The sequence below is a fragment of the Podarcis raffonei genome, chromosome 16 (genome assembly GCF_027172205.1).
Source record: "Podarcis raffonei isolate rPodRaf1 chromosome 16, rPodRaf1.pri, whole genome shotgun sequence".
In the NCBI taxonomy this organism is placed as follows: Eukaryota; Metazoa; Chordata; class Lepidosauria; order Squamata; family Lacertidae; genus Podarcis; species Podarcis raffonei.
This window is the reverse complement of record NC_070617.1, coordinates 15,055,157-15,076,269: the sequence shown is the minus strand read 5'-3', so window position 1 is coordinate 15,076,269 and position 21,113 is coordinate 15,055,157. Positions and strand designations below refer to the sequence as shown.

At 48.7% G+C, this 21,113-nt stretch overlaps 1 protein-coding gene across 29 annotated transcripts in view; it reads right to left on the bottom strand.

Annotated features, from left to right (window-relative positions):
- NRXN2 (neurexin 2) overlaps positions 1–21,113 on the bottom strand; it is a 341,743-nt gene that overhangs the window by 217,840 nt on the left and 102,790 nt on the right. For 15 of the 29 annotated variants that reach the window (XM_053369667.1, XM_053369668.1, XM_053369669.1 and 12 more), the window contains exons 4-5: positions 17,079–17,108; positions 2,482–2,550 (exon numbers count right to left, since the gene is read on the bottom strand). The exons of 6 other annotated variants lie outside the window; for them this stretch is intronic. In XM_053369667.1, coding sequence (XP_053225642.1) covers positions 2,482–2,550; positions 17,079–17,108 — 99 coding nt within the window. The remainder of the gene's footprint in view (positions 1–2,481; positions 2,551–17,078; positions 17,109–21,113) is intronic. 8 more of the 29 variants (XM_053369672.1, XM_053369675.1, XM_053369659.1 and 5 more) reach the window with 4 other exon arrangements.

The window sequence follows — 21,113 nt, the reverse complement described above, 5'->3', positions numbered from 1 at the left end:
TCTCCGAGGGCCTTGTTAACCCTTGGGGTGCCAAACGATAAAGTGCACCCAGGTCTCAACATCAAAAGATCCTCCCCAAAAGGGGTGCCAGGACTGCACGTGAGAACAGCAGGCTTGCTGGCAACTGCAAACCTTGTTAACACCCACCACAAGCCCTCCACTCCTCTCCCCTGGCACACTCAGCTGTCTACAGTTCCACTAGAGGCATGTAGCCATCTGCACCCAGAGGAGGCCCCAGCAAAAAGATGCACCATACACAAACAGAGACTGTCACTTTTCTGCAGGGTTGTGGTTCTGCTGCAAGGGGGAGGGAGAAAGTTGTCCACGGTGTTTGGTGTCCGCATCACACAAAAACGGGAAACGCTATTCTGTGCCACAGAGGGGAAACACATGAGCCAAAATTTCATGCTCCTGCGAATGTTTCGAAATCAAGCAACCCAACAGCGAAAAGACAAAATGTTCACCACTCCAGTGAACTGCTCCCCCTTCCTGGACATCCCATGACACACACACACAGAGAGAGAGAGAGACACGGATTAAGGCTTTTGAAGCACACAAGGGTCCTTTCCTCGCAGGGCACTTTTGCAGATAGCAGTTTGCAATTGTACACACCTTCACCCAATAACATCACCTAAAGAAGCAGCTATATCCAAGTGATCCATACACACAGGTGGGCATTATTCAAATTAGTGTGTAACAGTGCTCTTTCCCCCCCTCCCCTTACATAGTGGTTCCACAGACCATATTTACACACACACACTATCTAATGTATCTGTCTTTCTATCTATCGATATATCTAGTTTTTCAGAAGAGAGGGACTAGAAATTGGTGTGTTAACACACCAATAAACAAGGGTATACAGAAGAACTGCTTCCACCTTTAGCCCATCTAGAAACATGGCAAGGGGGAGTGGCACAGCCATGCGAGGCCAGTAGGTCTGCCCCAATCGGAGGTGACCTGCGGAAGCACTATTTCTCTCTCTCTCTGCATACACATGTAGGCAGCAAGCTTTTAGGAAGGGCATACATGGAACAAAGCAGATTATAACCACTCTTGCAGAATGTGCCTTAGAGTCACACACAGCATGGGACAGGGAAGTCATGGGGATGGCATTGCATGTACAGCACCTGCCTCCAGCACTGAATGCACATTATCACTCAGCACGTATGGACCCTAAGTTAGCATGCCATGACCACTGAGCATGCTCAGGGGTCAATGGGCTTTTTTATTTTATTTTAAGTTATAATGCACACTAAGTGTTTTTTGTAAAACTTCTGCAAACCCCAGGAGTTCCCTCAAGCGGTGGGCCCTTCTCCAGCCACATTAGCAGTGGCAAATTTTAAAGAATTGCATCAATCTACATCAGTTTTAATAATAATAATAATATTAATAATAGGGACCTATAGCAAATTTTTCAGTGCTTGAAATTCTCTCCTCCCAGACTTTTGTAGGAAAGAGTGCCGAAGCTTAAGGCTGCAGTCCTGGGTGCAATTTCCTTGGAATAGGCTCCAATGCACACAGTGGGATTTACTTTCATTCTGATTGCCACCCACCATTTCGCAGTTCCAGCTAAAAGGGATCAGCACCACAATGTCATTTCATGGGCGACTTGGGCTGTGGGACTTGGGTGGTGTCAAACAAGCAATGTGGAAATCGAAAGTCCTGATCATCATGAAGCACATACAGTGGCTCCAACACTGCAGCTTTCTCTCACCTGGTGCCCCTCCAGATGTTATGGGTCGCTGATGGGGGTGGTAGTCCAAAACATCTGGAGGGGCAGCACATTGGCAAAGGCTTTAGCAGACAGTGGTGGATGCCTAGGTGCCAAAGGGCAGGCAGCAATAGAGCTGCTGAATGTGGGGCAACTTAAGTGGCTGTGGGCAAAAGCAAGCTTCTGGATTTCACCAGACTCTTCAGTCATGTTAAGGTAAAGATAAAGGGACCCCTGACCATTAGGTCCAGTTGCAGACGACTCTGGGGTTGTGGCACTCATCTCGCTTTATTGGCTGAGGGAGCCGGCGTACAGCTTCCGGGTCATGTGGCCAGCATGACTAAGGCGCTTCTGGCAAACCAGAGCAGCGCACGGAAACGCCGTTTACCTTCCCACCAGAGCGGTACCTATTTATCTACTTGCACTCTGACGTGCTTTCGAACTGCTAGGTTGGCAGGAGCAGGGACTGAGCAACTGGAGCTCACCCCATCACGGGGATTCGAACCGCCGACCTGCTGATTGGCAAGCCCATGTTACTAGGAAGCAAAGCCGCAATTAGCAATATTGGCCTTAAGGGAACAAGAAGTGCCACTGTTTCCCAGTCACTTCCACTTATGAGGATGCCAAAAGCCTGCATACTCTATGGCAACGTAAATAAGGTAAGCCAAGCAAAGAGGAGCCATTTAACCTAATTTGCACTCCTAATTCAGCTGCAGGCACACAGAGGCTTTGGGATTGGGGAAAGGAGGAAAGGGAGGGTTTACACTGACCTTTTGATGTCTGGTGCACCTCACTGGCTCCTCTCCCAGCCCCCCCTTCCGAGTACAGTAGGGACCCTACTGGAGAAGCAGAACCACAGCATTAGGGAAGATAGGCCAGAAGCCCCCCGACCCACCCCAGGCACAGCGCATCAGCCCCACACGTGCCTGGACACCAATGACCGGCTGAACCTCCCAGAGTGCAACAGAAGAACGATCCGTTCCAAAATAAGACTTCTGGGATAAGATGGTTGCAGGTCAACACACACTCACTCCCCACCCCCTCCAAATGTTTCAAATGGCTTAGTAGTAGGAGCAGGAACAGCATTTAAGAAGCAGCAGCCACCTGTCAGGAATGCTGTGCTGACATCCTGCACATTGACCAAGCAGCTGAACCAAATGACCTCCAAGGTCACACCCAACTCTTTATTCTATTATTTCGGCAGCAGTTAAGAACTTCCTGGTGGTAAGAACCGCTCAGTGGTGCAATGGGCTACCTTAGGAGGTAGTGGAGGCTTTTCAAAGGAGGTTGTCAGGGATTTATTTTGCTGTGATTCTTGCATTGCAGGGGGCTGGACTAGATGATCCTTGAGGGTCCCTTCCAACTCTACAGTTCTATGATTCTGTGACTTCTCCCCACCACCACCACCACCACTCACACACACACTTTGTATTTTGATAATATGAATGCTTGCCGCAAGTCGCTTTGGGCACAGCACACGCACCCTGGAAAGGGGCCATACAAATAAACACAATCAATATGCTTATGTGAGCCCAGAGGTCAAACTGGCTCTACTGGGGGAGCCGCCTGAGACCTTGCTTCCCTGCCCTGCCCTCCATTTCAGAGGTAATTCTGGTTATTGTTAAGTCATCCTGACTATGGTTTGCCCAACTCACCCTATGCAAACCCATTTAGGACTGGGGTTGCAAACCAGTTTGTGCTAACTGTGGCTATAGAAAATGCTGGCTCAAATGGAATGCCAGCTATAAATAGTGTTATGAGCTGGGATGCGTGCAGACATCCCTCAAAGTATTGGGTACCAGACTCCTCCCACCAGCCGCCCAATACCATATTTTTCATCCTATAGGACGCACTTTTCCCCCTCCAAAAATGAGGGGGAAATGTGTGTGCGTCCTATGGGGTGAATGTAGGCTTTCGCTGAAGCCTGGAGAGCGAGAGGGGTCGATGTGCACCGACCCCTCTCGCTCTCCAGGCTTCAGGAAGCTATCCGCAAGCCTGGGGAGCCCGCGGGAGTTCCCGCCGGGCTCCCTAGGCTTGCGGATAGCAGCCTGCATCCCGAAACCCGGGGCGCAAAGCGGAGCACGCCCCGGGCTTCGCGCAGCTCTCCGCAAGCCGTGGGAGCCCGGTGCGACTTCGCGCTGGGCTCCCACGGCTTGCGGAGAGCTGCCTGTTCTGGGGGCTGGGGTCAGGGGAAGCTCGGGCTTCCCCCGCCCCAGCCCCGTGCCTGGGGGAAAAAAAATAATTTCCCCCCCTTTATTCCCCCCCCAAAAAAACTAGGTGCGCCCTATGGGCCAGTGCACCCTATGGGGCGAAAAATACGGTAATTTATAGAGTTAGTGAATGTAGGAAATTACTAAATGCTTGAAAGTCTTTACCTGGGTGTGAGACAGCTCAGCAGTGTAAAACTGCAGGCTGAATCAGTTTCCTAGGAAGAAGAACCATAATGTAGTTCAAAGGAAGGGAATGGTCAACCGACACAAGCAGTTACCCTGTGCCAGGCAACAGAGGAGTGTGAGCCCTTCCTCCCATGAGGGGATGGTGAACAGAGACAAAGACCAGGCATAGGATTTTAGTGTAAGCTGGGAGCAGGAAGTTCCAAGTGGCCAGTGGGTGGTGATGTAAACTGAAGGAAATCTGTGGTGTTTTTAAAGAGAGGTTTGAAAATGGGGGCAGGGAGAGGCTGGGCTGGCTGGGAGAGGCTGCACACAGAGACCGGGGAGCATGCCTGGCTTCTGCTCTGGACCCAAGTTTGCTGAAGCTATCAGGAGGGCAACAAGAGACTCTCCTGGGGTGTAATATTCTGCAATCCCTCCACCAAAACTTAGGTGTAAATATGTGTAAATAAACCACAGACTCCACTGTGCCTAGGGTTGCCAACTTGGCTCTGGCAAAATACAGGATGGGGCTGGGCGGTTGGTGGACAATTTCACTTTCACACACACACACACGCATGCAATCTGGTGTTGAAGTGACTTCAAAGCAATCCATTACAATCTACTGCAGCCTGACAAGATTGCCCCTCTGGAATTTGTCACACATGCATGTGCATGCAGACATACACAAGAATTTGCAAATCTGTCTGTGCTTGGCTACCCAGAACTTAAATGCATGCCCTTTCACACACATGCATTTGGAGAGGATCCCTAACTTGGCAGAGAAAGAGAAAGAGAGAAAGATCTGAAATAAGAGGACAAAACTGTTATCAATATAGGACATAGCGTTTTATATTGAAATACGGGGCAATCTTGTATTACACAGGCCAGCTGGCAACCCTAAAGGAACACAAACCCCTGGAATCTTGGCACACTGCTTGGCAGAGATTAGGGTGGTCGATGACAATCTCAGAGCGGCCTGTGTAGTGGAGCCACAGAGCTGCCCTCTCAACACTGGCACTACCAGCTTACCTGGGTGAAGCTGAGGCAGTGAGGCAGGGGCACCAGATTGGCTCTGCCAGGCCCCCGATACCACCCCAAATGTGCCACCGCCCTGCCCCACTCAGGTAAGCTGTAGTGGCATCTGGTGCTGCAAGCTGGCTTCACCCTCCCCCCTTCTACAAACAAGAAGCTACAATAGTTATTATATTTATTTATAGTATATGTAACCAAAGGGATAGAGACTTAAAATCTCCCAAATGTTTGAAGCCATGGGGTGGGGGGGAAGGACTGTTGTTTCCCCACCAGGCGTTTTCAGGGGGGAACTGGGATTTGGGGGATTAAAAAATAATACATAATAATAATCAGTACCATTTTCTAGCACTCTCTAAATTATCAACAGTCACTAAATTCACATAAACCGCATTGTGCATAACTTGGTTTACCACAGAAGTATCGTGTCTGGTTTATCCAAAGTCCTGTACAGTTTCTACAGACAATAATTACAAACTGAATTTGTAAGTTTTTGTTGTAAATGGAGCAACAAGCTGCTGTACCATAAAGGAACTTCTTTGGCATCTCTTTGGTTTTGACAGTTTATGAGGAGCCAGCAAAAAACAGTAAAAGCAGAATCTGTCCACATTCTCACATTCTAGTAAAACAAAGTATTGAATATTCTGACAATGATTGTCTCCTTCAGTCCTCCACTGTGTCAAGTAGACATAAAGCACTCTCGTTTTTCCACAATTTATGGCGTTTTAAACTGGGGGCTATTGTTTTGTTTGGTACTATGACATGTATTTTTGTATGTTATTATATTGTGATTCTCGGATGAAGGGCAGTATGGAAAGTTAACAAATAAGTAAATAAATAAATAGAGCTGGAAAAAAGAGAGGAGAGGGAACAAAATTCTGTGAACTCTACAGGAAATTTATTCAGTCTCTTTCTCTTAGCTATCACTCACTCTCTATTTCAGTTTCTTCATATTTGTCACCATCACATTCTCAATGGACTTCTCAAAACTGAAGGTTTGCCCAGACTGAAACAAGCTTCTATCCTTTCGCATGCCGGCTTATTTATTCCTGCGATTGTACGTTTGTTTTCAACTTTTTCATCGTTGTGTTTTAATAGTTGTAACCAGCTCTGGAACATTAGGGTGCAGGGCGAGTAAATTATAATTTACTTGACTTGTTATATTTCCAAACTTGGACCAGTTTCTTTCAACATGACGCAGAAGATGGAGGAATCTGAAGTAGGTAAGAAGCAAAAGGAGATAGAGGCTGTGTTGTTGTGGAAAGGCTTTGCCCTTATGCTGCAAGAGGGATATGTTTGGCAGAATCCCAGGCTGCCCTCCTCAGCCTGAAGATATTCTGCTCTCTGCAACACTGGAATGTATCTGTCCAACATCAAGCCCAAAGTGTGCTGCTTGTTTTGTTATCGGGTCGGTGCTATCATCACGGACAACCCTTGCCTGTGAATCTTGGGCCCAACAGAATCTGCAACAGCGTGAATTGGATGGCAACACAATTGTGTTGCTCTGTGCCTTTCTGCCACCCTCAGACATTTGAGGCCTAGTCAAGAGGGCAGAAAGAGATCCACCAACCATGTTTACAAGAGGAAGGCCAAAACCAGAGAAGGCACCGGGTCCTTCTTCCTCCCCTTGCGACAACGGTCAAGAGGCAGAAATGCATCTTGCATTTGGGAGCTGAATTCTCAGCTACAGGCTTACATGACCTCAGTGCACATGAATTGTAACGAGCTGATACTGTACACAGTCTTACGTGAAAGTCTTCCCGTTAAAACAGTTTTAGAAATCATTTTGGGGGAACTAAATATATGAACACCTCATCTTAAAGGTTTTGTTCATCATTCTAAAAGAAAATATTTCATCATCCATCCATCCCCCCCCCCCCCCAGTTTTTCAGGAAAAAGCAAACAAAATGCTTTTTGGCGAGGAGGATGGAGCAAAACATCCCCCCCCCAAAAAAAATATTCAGGGCCTTCACATCTCTAGAAAGGGATGGAGAATGCAAGTATTTCTTTATTTATTATTTAATCACCTGCCACACATTCTCAAAGCAATGTACAAAATAGGTTAAAAACACAGAAAATAACAGCAGGTAAACACTGCAAAGTAGAAACCCGTGGCAGAGACCCTCCCCAACCAGCTGTGAAAGCTTGCTGGAACAAGAACATTTTCAATTGTTTCTGGAAAGTGCAGGTCGTGGGCGCCTGTCGTATCTCAGCAGGGATGCTCTTACCCAGAAAAGGGGCAGCCACACTAAAAGCCCTGCTCCAAGTCACTGGGGAATGGGCTTCTGATATTCTGGGGATTTGAAGGAGAAGCTCTCCAGCAGAAGGCAATGACTCACTGCGTGTATAAGGGGTAAGGTGGAACTTCCAGTAACCTGGTCCTAAGCTGTATTGAACCTTATATATTACTACCAACCCCTTGAACTTGGCCCTGCAGCAGTTTGGCAGCCAGTGCAAATCTCACAAGCAGGGTGTTGTATGCAAGTGACAATTTGCCCCCCAAATCAACCTAGCTGTTGTGTTCCACACCAGCTGCACCCTCCTCAACCGTAGCCCCAAACAGAGAAAACTGCAGCAATCCAACCTGCATAGGTCAAGCTATTGTCCAGACCCTGAGACTGATGAAAGTTTCTCCAAGAAGAAGCACTTTACTGGGGCCAGAGGGAAGCAACTTTATTTGACAGGGAGTGGAAGTTAATGCCCCCCTGGAGACCTAATGCCATGGGATGTCAGTGGTTCCTCATAGGACCCCCCTGGCGATGCTCCACCTCTGTCAAAGGAGCAATGGACACACTGTGCTTCCTTGGCAGGCAGAGGCTGCCTCTCCCTACCTGGGAGGAGGAACCAAGCACTATGACATTCTCTGGATCCAGACCTGCTGGGCTCCAGCAAAAGGCAGGGTTGGCAGGGGCTGCCATAGAATCTCTCAGCCTGTGCATCTTAATTGTTGGTGTCAGAGCTCAGGGCGGGAGGCAGGTGCCTCAGCAAGCGTTACAAAGGAACATAGAAAGCTGCCTTATGCTGAGTTAGACCATGAGGTCCCTCTAGCTCAATATTGTCTACACTGGCTGGCAGCAGCTCTCCAGCGTTTCAAACAGGGTTGGGTCGTGGGTTTGAGCCCCATGTTGGGCAAACAATGCCTGCATTGCAGAGGGTTAGACTAGATGACCCTTGTGGTACCTTACAATTCTATGATACTAGAGTGACCTTGGATAGCTGAAACATGGCTTCAGATGCAGATCTCTTCATCCCCAAGTGCAGGCATAGGCAAACTCGGCCGTCCAGATGTTTTGGGACTACAATTCCCATCATCCCTGACCACTGGTCCTGTTAGCTAGGGATCATGGGAGTTGTAGTCCCAAAACATCTGGAGGGCCGAGTTTGCCTATGCCTGCCCAAGTGGATAGTGCAGTTGGTTAGAGCATGGTGCTGATAATGCCAAGGTTGTAGGTTTGATCCCCGTATGGGACAGCTGCATATTCCTACATTGCAGAGGATTGGACTAGAATTCAGCGGTTCTCAACCTGTGGGTCCCCAGATGTTGTTGGACTACAACTCCCATCATCCCTGAGTTCTGGCCTTGGTAGCTAGGGATGATGGGAGTTGTAGTCCAACAACATCTGGGGGCCCACAGGTTGAGAACCGCTGGACTAGATTATCCTCAGGATGATCCTTCCAACTCTATGATTCTCTGCCAGTCCTACTTGAGAGATGCCAGCAGGGATTAAACGTGGGACCTTCCACATGCAAAGGAGATGCTCTACCTCTGAGCTACGGCCCCTCCCCAGCCAGGCCTCAGGGTAGCTGAGCTGTTCCCTTGCTGGGGTAGCAGGAGGATCACTGGCCCAGTCCCTGCTCTGGGCTGGCAGGAACAGACAGCAAGGGAAGAAGGAGCATGTGATTCCTGCACTGCAGGGGGTTGGACTCAATGACTCTTTGGTCCCCCTTCCAATTCTACAATTCTATGATCAGTGGGTTTTCTTGCTAAAGCACTGATATGCTGCCTTTGGGTTTCACCAAAGGGGAAAGGTGGCTCTCCGGCTATTGCTGGACCACAAGTCCCAGCATCCCTGACCATTGGCCATGATGGCCGCCTTTGAGAATGTGGTAGCCCACCTACACCCTGATGATACAAGCAACAACACCAATCAGAACTAAACACAAACAATGGCAGAAATGCAAACGATCATTCTAAAAGGCAGATTAGCCAAAACCACCCAACATTAGACCACAACATCAATATATCTGGGTTCTCCTGTCTGAGGCAAATCCTTAACAAAATGCCTGAAAGAGGTGTTTAAAAGATCAGTAGCACAGCTCTGTAATGAGAGGATAGCAACCATGTTGGTGAATTTTATGTTTCACTCCATGGAGTTTTGACAGCTGGGATAGATCAGTTGGTAGAGCACGAGTCTCTTAATGTCAGGGTTGTGGGTTCAAGCCCCACATTGGGCAAAGGAGTCCTACATTGCAGGGGTTGGACTAGATGACCCTTGTGCCCCCTTCTAACTCTATGATTCTATAAGTGTGCCCTTCTGCATACCAGACAGGTGACCTGCCATGGAGCTCCATCCCTCACCTGCTGGGTCCAGCACTGGGGCTAGAATACAGTGGTACCTCGGGTTAAGTACTTAATTCGTTCTGGAGGTCTGTACTTAACCTGAAACTGTTCTTAACCTGAAGCACCACTTTAGCTAATGAGGCCTCTTGCTGCTGCCGTGCCGCAAGAGCCCGATTTCTGTTCTCATCCTGAAGCAAAGCTCTTAACCTGGAGCACTATTTCTGGGTTAGCAGAGTCTTTAACCTGAAGCGTATGTAACCTGAAGCGTATGTAACCTGAGGTACCACTGTACTGAAATGCTTTTTAACAGATCCTGACACCTGTCTATCATTGTGGAGAATGGGCTGGGCTTGGAAGACCTGGATTCAAAATCTCACTTGGCCACAAAGGTCACATTGAGCTCTGGGGCAGTGGGGGGAGTGGGGCACAAATGCATTCAAATAAATTTGGAGGAGGGTGGCTGCTACTGTTTCTTTGTGAAACCAGCAACCATCATTCCTTCCTTCACAACCTTCAAGTTAGACTGCTGCAAAACAAGCATTCACGGGGCTGCCCTTGATGACAACCTGAGCTATCCAGATGGTAAAGAGGAGGGATGGACAATGTTTTTTCTCTTGAGAGCCACATCCCCTCCAAAACAGTCTGTTGAGGGCCTCTTGGCAGCAGTGGGCAGGGCTGAAGCCCCCTTTTTCTGCCATCCCTCTCCCAGTTCAGCAAACTGCAGGAAGAGGAACAGATCAATCTCGCCAGATGTCTGAACTCATGGCTTACAGGGGATTTTTTGAATTGGGCCCAAGGGCTGCTGCGTCATATGGCCCATCCCTGGAGTGGAAGAACATAGTGACACATGCACCCTCAGCAATCCAGGAACAGCTCGCAAATTCCCTGCCCCAGGAAATTCATTTGGCTTCCATTCTGGCAGTGTTTCAAAACCAGCAAAAATAAATACATAGTTCTGAAGGTCTGGCTACCTACCTGATCTGGTGTTTTGCTTTTTTATTATTATTTTTGGTCCTGCTCTTCTTCTTTGGGAACTTTTCATCGGCTGTGTTGTTGTTTGCGTTTTTAAATACATTGTCTGTTTCTAATTATTATTACTATTATCATTATTAATACCTAATTAAACCCTAAACACCAATCATTAGTATCAATTGTGAAGAGCATCCCCGACAAAATCAGGACCTGCTCCCGTCGGACTGTCCCTCCTTCTCCATTTTAAATGTTATTTATCATTTGCTGTGGTACTTTAAAATTGTAAACCATATTGGGTGGCTTTGCAGGAAGGCAGTATATAAATGCAATGGGGGGGGGATGAATAATATCTTCCTGCAAAGAATCCTGGGAGTTGTCGTTTCCCAGAGTTCCCTGTGAAGAAGGATTGACTGTTAAACCACTCTGGGAATTGTAGCTCTGTGAGGGAAATGAAGGGGGACTCCTAACAATTCTCAGCGCTCATAACAAACTACAGTTCCCATGATTCTTTGGGGGAAGAAGCCATTACTATTTAAAGTGGTATGATAGTGTTTTAAACACCTGGTGGCGGATGTGACCCTGACCCCCTGTACATGGAAGTGGCTCTTTCCCCCTCTATAATCACTTCATGCCAATCCTACAGCTCTGAACCTGGTTTACTGTCGTTTGCAAGGTCAAAGAGGGAACAAGTACCCCTAGCAAAAGAATATCCAACTCCAGGGACCCAGAATTTTGAGGTTCCTTGTGGGGTGGGGTAGGGACCTACTGGAGCCCCAGCCCCCTAGCCCTGGGCCCTCTTGCCCTGGGCCTCCCCTGCAATGCTGGTTGGACAAGTTTGGGCAGCTGCCATTTTAAATTTCCCACAATGCCCTTGAGCGACACTGGGGCATGGAACAAAACTTAAAATGGTGGCTCCTTGGCCGCTTGATGCTGCTCCCCGGAGAAGGCCCACCAGCAGAGGAAGCCCCAAGCCCTCCTGCAGCTGGTGCCCCTGGAAAGCCAGAACAGTTAAGAGGGGAGCCTCTGGCTTTGTTACATGACAAAAGAGGACCCCATTTATGTGTTTTCCGTCATGACGTATTTGGAAAACAAACAGGGAAACATTCAAACATAAAACTAAAGTTAATCCATCTAAAACAATTGCAACCATCTGCTAAGTCACGTGTGCCAGGGTGGCAGCTCACTCCTGAGGCCCCCATCCTTCAGGATCCCACAGATATCCTTCATTTATAGCTCCCTGGCTATGCAGGCTGGGGCTGAGAGTAGCTGGAGCCAGAACAACACCTGACCAAGGGGGTTCTCCTCCCCTGTCCTAGAGAGTCACCCAAAGCCACACCTGGTTATTATCCAGAGAAATATACGTTTCCTCCAGTAGGGCTGGCTTCCGGCATCAAGGGTGCTATCCATAACTCAATGTGGATGGTGAGCCCCTTGTGCCTCTTTTAATTCCCCCATGTCTGTGTGGGGTTCCCCTCCAACTGCTGCTGTCCCACGCTTTCTCTCCCCTAATTCTGAAGAGTCCCTGTGCCATTGTTTCCCAAACTTACAATAATCACGTACCCCTTTAGTTTTACCAACATCCCCCTTCTCGGGAAAAGATAATTTGGGGGTAGTTTTAATAATACTATTTTATCTTTGAATTGTTTTCTGCAGGTAAATATAAGTATGATGAAGTAAAATATATTTTTTAAAAATGCTGTGTAGCCTTTGAAACCTACACTTTGGAAAACAGTGCCCTATGCAATTGATGTAGCTCTCCAATTTGGATTTTCAGAGCAAAGGCTTTAGGGAGGAAAATATGTGGGGCACCAGTAGCTGGAGCAGACCACCACATGGATGAGGGGGAATTAAATGGGGCACTAGGGGGCACCATCCACATTAAGCCAAGATATGGATGGGCATGGCACCTGGTGGTATCCTACTTGTGGCAGAGGCCTTTGACCTTGCACCTTTGACCTGGTAGCACCAAGATGACCAGTGAGGCCTTACACACCATCCCATCTTCGGACTTAGGATTCTGCACCAAGTCTCAGTGGTATGTTTTCTGACAGCCTCAGTGCAGCCGTGTGTGTGTGTGTGTGTGTGTGTGTGTGTGTGTGTGTGTGCATGCATGCATATATGTATGTATGTATATCTAGCCATCATCTATCTATCTATCATACTAATAATAATTTATTATTTATATCCTGCCCATCTGGCAGGGTTTCCCCAGCCACTCTGGGCGGCTTCCAACAAAATATTAAAATACAATAGTCCATCAAACATTAAAAGCTTCCCTAAATAAAGCTGCCTTCAGATGTCTTCTAAAAATCTGGTAGTTGTTTTTCTCTTTGACATACCACAGGGTAGGTGTCACTACTGAGAAGGCCCTCTGCCTGGTTCCCTGTAACTTGGCTTCTCGCAGCGAGGGAATCGCCAGAAGGCCCTCGGCACTGGAGCTCAGTGTCAAGGCAGAATGATGTGGGTGGTGACGCTCCTTCAGGTATACTGGACCGAGGCCGTTTAGGGCTTTAAAGGTCAGCACCAACACTTTGAATTGTGCTCGGAAACCTACTGGGAGCCAATGTAGGTCTTTCAAGACCGGTGTTATGTGGTCTCGGCGGCCGCTCCCAGTCACCAGTCTAGCTGCTGCATTCAAGATTAGTTGTGGTTTCTGGTAGCCCCACGGAGAGCGCATTGCAGTAGTCCAAGCGAGAGATAACTAGAGCATGCACCACTCTGGTGAGACTTTCTGCGGGCAGATAGGGTCTCAGCCTGCGAACTAGATGGAGATGGTAAACAGCTGTCCTGAACAGAGAATTGACCTGCGCCTCCATGGACAGCTGTGAGTCCAAAATGACTCCTAGGCTGCGCATCTGGTCCTTCAGGGGCACAGTTACCCCATTCAGGACCAGGGAGTCTTCCACACTTGCCTGCCTCCTGCCCCCCAAAAACAGTACGTCTGTCTTGTCTGTCTGTCTGTCTATCTGTCTATCTATCTATGGGCACTTGGGCACTTAGCCTGAACTAGAAACTGGGAATCAATTACTAGGTGAAGTGAGGCAGGCACACAGCATGATGAAGTTTAGGCATCTACTGAAGACATTTTTGTTCAGGAAGGCTTTCCCTGTGGTATGACCTGATCATTTATGGAAGATCAATTTTATATTTGATTAAATGCTTTTGTTGTTTTAAGAGCTTGTTGAATTGACTCTACTGCTTTCAGAGCTTGTGTTTCAGTGTTTTATTCTGTTTTTACCCTGTACACCACTGTGATGGCTTTATGATTTGAAGCTGTCTATAAATTTAATAAAAAAACCAAACAAACAACAACAAAAAACTTGATACCTCCCCGCAAAATGGGTCATATCAAAGTCACACAATACAATAAATCAGGATTGCTGGTTTATCATGGATTATGGGGCATCTGAAGCATCATTCGGTGCAGGCGCCCCAACCCCTCATTTGCTGGTGTAAGCACAAGAGCAAATTGAGGGAGCCATTGTAAAACTTGGCTTGAGACAGCATCCACACCTGGGATCCTGTTTCTCTTCCAAGAAACCAGAATCTCTTGCCAGCCTGAAACATGGTTTGCTGCTGGCTGCTGGATCCTGGCTCACTGGGAAGAAAGAAGCCCTGATCCTGAATTGGGGCACCACAGGAAACCATGCTTAACTGACCCTCCCTAGCTTGTTCCTCCCCTTCAAACCCTGGGAGGGTAGGAACAGAAGAGATCCAGCCATGTGCACAGCTCATTCCCAAGCCACCATGATAAGCCAGCAACTCTGGTTTATCACTATGCCAAGGAGATGGGCATTGTGGTTCAACAGGACAGCCCAAGGGCAGCTAAAGGGTACTAAGAAGGAAACTATTTTTGGCAAGACTTTTCTGGCCCCTAATTCCCGTTACATTAGGGGTGTCCAGTTGATCCCTGCATCATCCAGATCCCCAAAGCGGACCAGAACATCACACCTCTCAGTCGAGTGTGGTTCAAAGGAGGGCATATGTGCCCAGGGATATGGTAGCAGCTTCCAGGGTCAGCTCCTGGTCTAAAGGTGGCCTTGGCCAAAGAAACCTCTAGTGGACCCCATTCTTCATCGGTACACCCTGCCAAGAGCAGCAGTTGCACACTGGGCGCAGCCACCACCCAAATTCTCCGCAATGCCCAAGAACAATGACAGACACCATGGAATTTGTGAGAAATTAAAATGGTGTCCAGGCTGAGGTGCTTAGTACTGCTTGGAGCCTCAAGCCAGGGCAAGCCGCGTCAGTCGTGGGCTCTGCCTAAGGATGACATGTGTCTGGGTGGCCCTGAGGTCGTTGAATCGCCTTCTCTAGAGACCTGGCCCAAGCCATGGTGCTTTTCAGACTTCACTCCTGGGGCTTGGCTGCTATTTATTTTAAACATTTACCAAAAGGAAAGGGGGTATGGGCTGTCCCTCGTTCCTAGCACACCTGCATTATGGTTAATTGATATTATGGTTAATGTTTTGGAGTGTGAAGCCCACCCTGAAGCTTAACAACATGGCTGGCTTTGATTCGGAGGCTCCCTGACTCCAAACCACACCGGGTCAACGTAAGAAGCAGAGCAAGAGATCAAGGGTAAAACTGGCATCGTGCCAGATTGGGAAAGAACAGAGTCTGAGAACTGAGAGGTCGTCTCACAAAAATGTGGCACCTCCTGGATGGACTGCAACTTGTCTCCTCATCGGTGCTACCCTCGTGTCTCTTTAAGAAGTCTAACCACCTCGGACCAACAAGCTTTTCCTCAGCCAGCAAAGAGTGCTTTAATCCGAGCACTATGGCTGGTTGACTGCTCAGATGCCCCTCTCTGGTATTCAACCTTGGGTCCCTAGATAGTCCAAACTACATTTCCCATTGAGCTAAGCTGGCTGTGCATGATGGGAATTGTAGTCCAACACCATCTAGAGTAGTCCAATACTGTTTCAGAGAGATAAATGTGGCTCTCCAGACGTTGCTGGACTCCAACTCCCATCAACCCCACGAACCAGCATGGTGTCCAAGATGATGGGAGTTGGGCTCCAGCCACATCTGGAGGGCAACTGTGGGTTTCTCACTCCCCATCCTTTTAGGGCAGTGGTTCTCAACCTGTGGGTCCCCAGATGTTGTTGGACTACAACTCCCATCATCCCTGAGCTCTGGCCTTGCTAGCTAGGGGTGATGGGAATTGTAGTTCAACATCATCTGGGGACCCACAGGTTGAGAAAGGCTGCTTTAGAGCATGCTGGTCACACAACAGCCTTGAGCTACTATTGGCCACCACTGATAAAAAAAATGGGAGTAAAGATGACAACTTCTAGAGCAGAGGAGGAGTTGGCCTTTTTGAAACCAGTCTCCTCCATGCACCCCTTGCGCATGGGGATATGAGCGTGGCCCATTCTTTTCTCATCAGAGAGGGGCACACAAAGAGAGAAGCCTCCTGGTTCCCCCAAAAGCAGCAAATGACAAGAAAAGCACTGCCCTGCTGGACTCCACCAGGCAGCCAACAAAGTTTAGGAGGTGCCAAGCCTGATTGGCACCTTTCAGCTGAGCAGAAGGAAGCCTCCTCTCTTTCAAACCAGGGTGACCCAACAAGGGGCTCCTCTCAGGCTCCCCCCCAAAATGCTTGAGGGGTGGCAGAGGAAGCCTCTCTGGCACCCAAGGTAGGGCGAACTGCCTGACTGCGCATGCGTGGCGCTCACACAGATGCCTCTCACGCGACAGCCCATACCCTCAGCTGCTCTACAGCTGGGGGGGAGGCAGCGGGCCATCTTGTCACCTCCCCCCCAGGGCGGCACCCGGGGCAGAACGCACCCCACCCCACCCTTCGTACGCCCCTGGCCCACCCCCTTCACCGGGTGGTTTCCAATGCACTTGTTCAGATAGCAGGGTGGAAGGGGTGGGGAGGGCTGGGTAAGGGCTGCAGCAAATTCCTGCCACACTTTAGCTGGCACATCCCAGACCCACTGCGCCTTGGGTGAGGGATGCCAGTTTGTGCCCCCCAGCAGATGAATCCCCAAGAAGGCATCAGAAGCAATCAGTGAAGCAAGCCCCACATGGGGCTTGTATTAATCAGATCACCAGATAAGTCACACAGTTCATCAAAGCTCTGTAGCAGCGACGCAAGATTAAAGGCAGTTTCTTTGGCTTCCTCTCCGAAACATGGTTTTTTTCTTTTCTTTTCTAATAAACATTCATGTATAAAACACAACCAAAACATTTTCTTTTCTTTTCCCAGCTGCATAAGCGAGAAATCGAGGCAATGTCAGAAACCAACACGGGATGATGAGATGGTTCAAGCAGATGATCGGAGGAGAAAAACCAGAGAGAGCGAGAGAAAGAGAGCAAAGGAGGGAGACGGAGAAAGAGATGGCAAAGGAGAGAGAGATGGAGAGAGGAGGAGGAGGAGGAAATCAAAAACTCATTTGTGGAAAGAAACTTAAGACCATACCTTGGCTGTTTAGCGTCAGGTGAGCTGGACCTTGAAGGGGAAGGAAAGAAAAAAAGAAAGAAAGAAAAAGACGAGTCATATAAACGCACGGAAAAAAGGAGGGTTTTCCCCTCTTTGCCACAATTTAAAAGCATTTTTTAACTTGTGACAGACATCCAGGCCCCCGGGAGATAGAGAAGGGGGAAGGTTTGAGGGTCGGATGCCGAAACAAACAGAAAGGAGAGAGGAGAAGAAACTCAAAATCCCGGACAGAGCCAGACAAAACCAAAGCAATAATAATAATCATAACAAGAGGGGAACAGGGGAAGAAAATAAAAGAAGTTTGGTTTCTTTGAGGATTAAAAAAAAAAGCATTTCGGGCAAACAGTCACATCGCCCAATGAGAGAAAATGCTTTTTTTTTCCTGGTTAAAAACAAGAAAAATGTGGGGGTGGGAGAGGGAGGGGGGGAGAACCACGCAAACCAAGGCAGCCTTGAGGGGGGCGTGTGGCGTTTGCGGCCGGCAAGAATCAGGCGTGAGCGGAAACTGCTCCAGGAAGGAAAAGGGTTAGTGAAGCAAAACCAAGAGTCAACGGCTGGCCTCTCCTCCAACCGACCAGATTCCCAAAGCAGGTCAGTGGGTATGAGTGGGTGCCTGGGGGCCCAACAGGAATACCCCCCTCCTTTCCCATTGTCCCAGGTGTCAATGAGACTGGGAGGAATTTCCCTCCAATAAAAAGCTTGCCCCACCATCCTGAAATTGCAGCACATTTGATTGAGAGGAACTCTGCATGGAAAACACCAAGACCAGCACCCAGCCCAGAGGAAGACAGAAGACGGGCCCAGGATATTTGGGTGGAAATCTGTCAAGGAAGAACCACCAAAGCATGGGAAGCTCCTCTGAAGGGAGCCAGGTCACTCGTCCATGTACCTCAATATTATCTACTCTGACTGGCAGCATCGGCCCTCTCGGTCTTCAAGCTTGGGACATTCCCAGCCCTACCTGGAGATGCTTCCATTGTGGACTGAACCCTTGAGACCTTCCGCATTGCAAAGCACACGCTCTGCCACAGAGCTACGATGCTCCTCCCCAATCAGAGCAGAGCAGAATCCATACTTTACTGCCCTGGGAACACTCCCAGTGGTCAAAGGTGTGGGATGCACGTTTGTTCAATAAGTAAGTAAGGCGTGCACTGAGAAGCTGAGAATGTTTCCCCGACTGTAAGTTAGACGGAAAGGCTAAGGCAGGCCTGTCAACAGCCACTCATCTGGTTGCTTGTGGTGATTAAGCAATTGCCTCCAGGCGATCAGGCAGGGAAGTTTGTAGCAGCTTAGCACTGGTCTGTGTGCACAGGCAGGTTGCGCAGAATGACTGAAGTCCAGTAGCTGCTGAAGACTCCTTTGTAAGGCTGGGCTAAAGGAGGCTCTTAGGGGGCAAATTCATTGGCTGCGAGCAATTGTGAAAAGGCCCCTTTCTGCCCACAGGCACGCATCCAGTGCAGATCAGAGTGCTGAACCCAGTGTGCATTGACTTTGCCTGCAAGCAACCACCGCTGTCACCCTTGTGTGACAGATCAGAGTTACACACACACACACACACACACACACACACACACACACACACACGGCTGAGCGACCCAGAACTGACAATGAAGAAAGCAGAGTGGCAGGATCCAGCCCTGGGGCTTTCTCTTGCAATGACCCTTGCAATGAACTTCCTGGTCCCTAGGACTGGCCCCTCATGTCCCCTGGGTCAAAGGACACAGCCCCACCTCTTTCCCTGGCCCTAGGCTGCAAGCAGAGCTCCCTTGATGTCAGAGTGCCCTTGTTCCACAGGGCATGGGCAAGGACACAGACATACACACCAGCACCTATTCAGCAAGGCAAAGCAAGTATCCTCCCTCCCCAAATGGCATGAGCAACAAGGCCCCAACATGCAGAGTGACAAGGAGAAGGCAGGGCGGTTGCATGCCTTTCCCTGCATGGCCGAAGGCTGCAGGTGGCATCAGAGTGAGGCAGCATTCCTATTCCTCCCATGCCACCCCTCTGCCGCCATTCATCACCACGTCAGCTCCAGACCCTGCGCTGGCAGCTGCTTCCGGAAAAAGCTCCCAATTTCATGCAAATGAGGAGTTCTCGCTCCCACCTCCAATGCAGACACACATCTGAGTCTTAATCAATCTGTCAAGCAGCTACAGGCCTAAAAGTGGCTGGCACATTTGCCCCTTCCAGCATCTCAAAGGCAAACATACAGGCAAGGATACAGGCAGTTGCAAAAACGTAGGTCCATCTAACTCAGTACCACCTGCACTGACAAGCAGGGTCTCTCCAGGGTTTCAGACAGCCCCAGAATCACAGAGGTGGAAGGAATCCCAAAAGTCATCTAGTCCAACCCCGCTGCAATGGCAGAATCACAGCTCATCTGATCACTGTTTAAAACCCTCCCATGAGTCGGCCACCTTCCAAGGGAGTCCATTCCACTGCTGAACAGATCTTACTGTCAGAAAGCTCATTCAGAATCTCCTTTCTCGATGTTTGAATCCACTGGTTTGGGTCCTACCATCTGAAGCAGTAGAAAGCACACACTGGAGGTTTCACCAGCTATGGCTGGTATGCCAGCTATGACCGTTCTTCACCATGGTGGTTCAAGCCCTGGTAACCTCAGTTATTTCAATGTGCTCCATGTGGAGCTGCCCATGCCCCAAACTCCAGTTGGGGCAAGCTGCTGCAGCCAGACTGCCGATGGGGACAGACCTCTCACCACAACATGTGTCCGAGGCTGCTTAAAAGCTTGCCCTCCCTGCCCAGATGCAACCAGAACACATTTAAGGGTCCATTATTCATTGAGAAGGCCTTTGTGAACTTGGTTCCGCTGGATCCCTTTATACTGCAGCCTGATCACTGAGGTCTTGCGGGGAGTCCGTGTTTATTAAAAAAAACACACCAAATCGGTTTACAAGAATAGTACACAAAGCCACATGATAAATGCCACATACAAAGTTTTTAAAAAGACATCCATTAACCACTGTGGAAATAAGTATTCTTCTTTGCATGCATAGGAATGGAAAAGCTTTCAAAGTTTGGCACCCAAGGGTCCTGTTGAGGCTGTCTCTCTTTGGGTGCCGCCATGGTTCAGACACACAGCTCACATCTGCCAGGAGCCGTGCCTTCAGTACTGTGAACCTAGTTCTGTGGAACTCCCTCCCACTTCTAATAACACTCCCCTGTTGGACTTCAGGCTCTAGGTGAAGTTTTAATAAAAAAAAAAATCCATAAGGAAGTTTCCCCCAGATTTTATTGTTAGTTTCAGCTGAATACATGCTGGACCCCTCTTGGACACCACTTAGAAAGTAGCACTATTCAGCAAATAATCAAACTACAAAAATTAGAATTCAAAGCAGCCCTCCGCCTGCTCTCTCGGGAATCAGGCATGCTGGCTCAAAAGCTCCTCTGCAGAGTTGGGGACTGGTGTCTCTCCAGATCTTATGGGACTCCAACTCCCATCAGCCACAGCCAGCATGACCAATGGTCAGTGCCTGTGGAAGTTGTGGTTCGACAATATCTGAAGGGACCCACAGGTTCTTCCACACCTCAACCCACTCCTTGGACGAGAAGTGTCTGGGCCTGAAACCAGATGTGCAGAGGGTGGCAGTGGTTGGGGGGGGCACTCTGTTCAGAAGCAGTGTTTTGAACTTTCTGACATTAAAGTGCTATGCAGGTTAAAAGACAAGCCCTGCTGGATGAAGATGATGTGAACTGTAGTCTAATAGTATCTGGAGGACCACAGCTCACCCCCCTCATAGGCCTCCAAATTTACTTACTGTATTCCTTATTTAAATAGTCCTTCCTCCCAAAAGAGCTCAGAGTGGGAAACAACAAGCAATAAAACAGCAAAATCATAAAAAACCCAATACCAACACAGGCTGGGACCAAAATTACCAGCTAATGGTTAAGGATGTTGGGAGATGCAGCCCAGAAACACCTGGGAGACCCTCCCAGATCCCTCACCTCTGATCCAAACTATTTGACCACAACTCCAAAGGGTATACAAAGGAC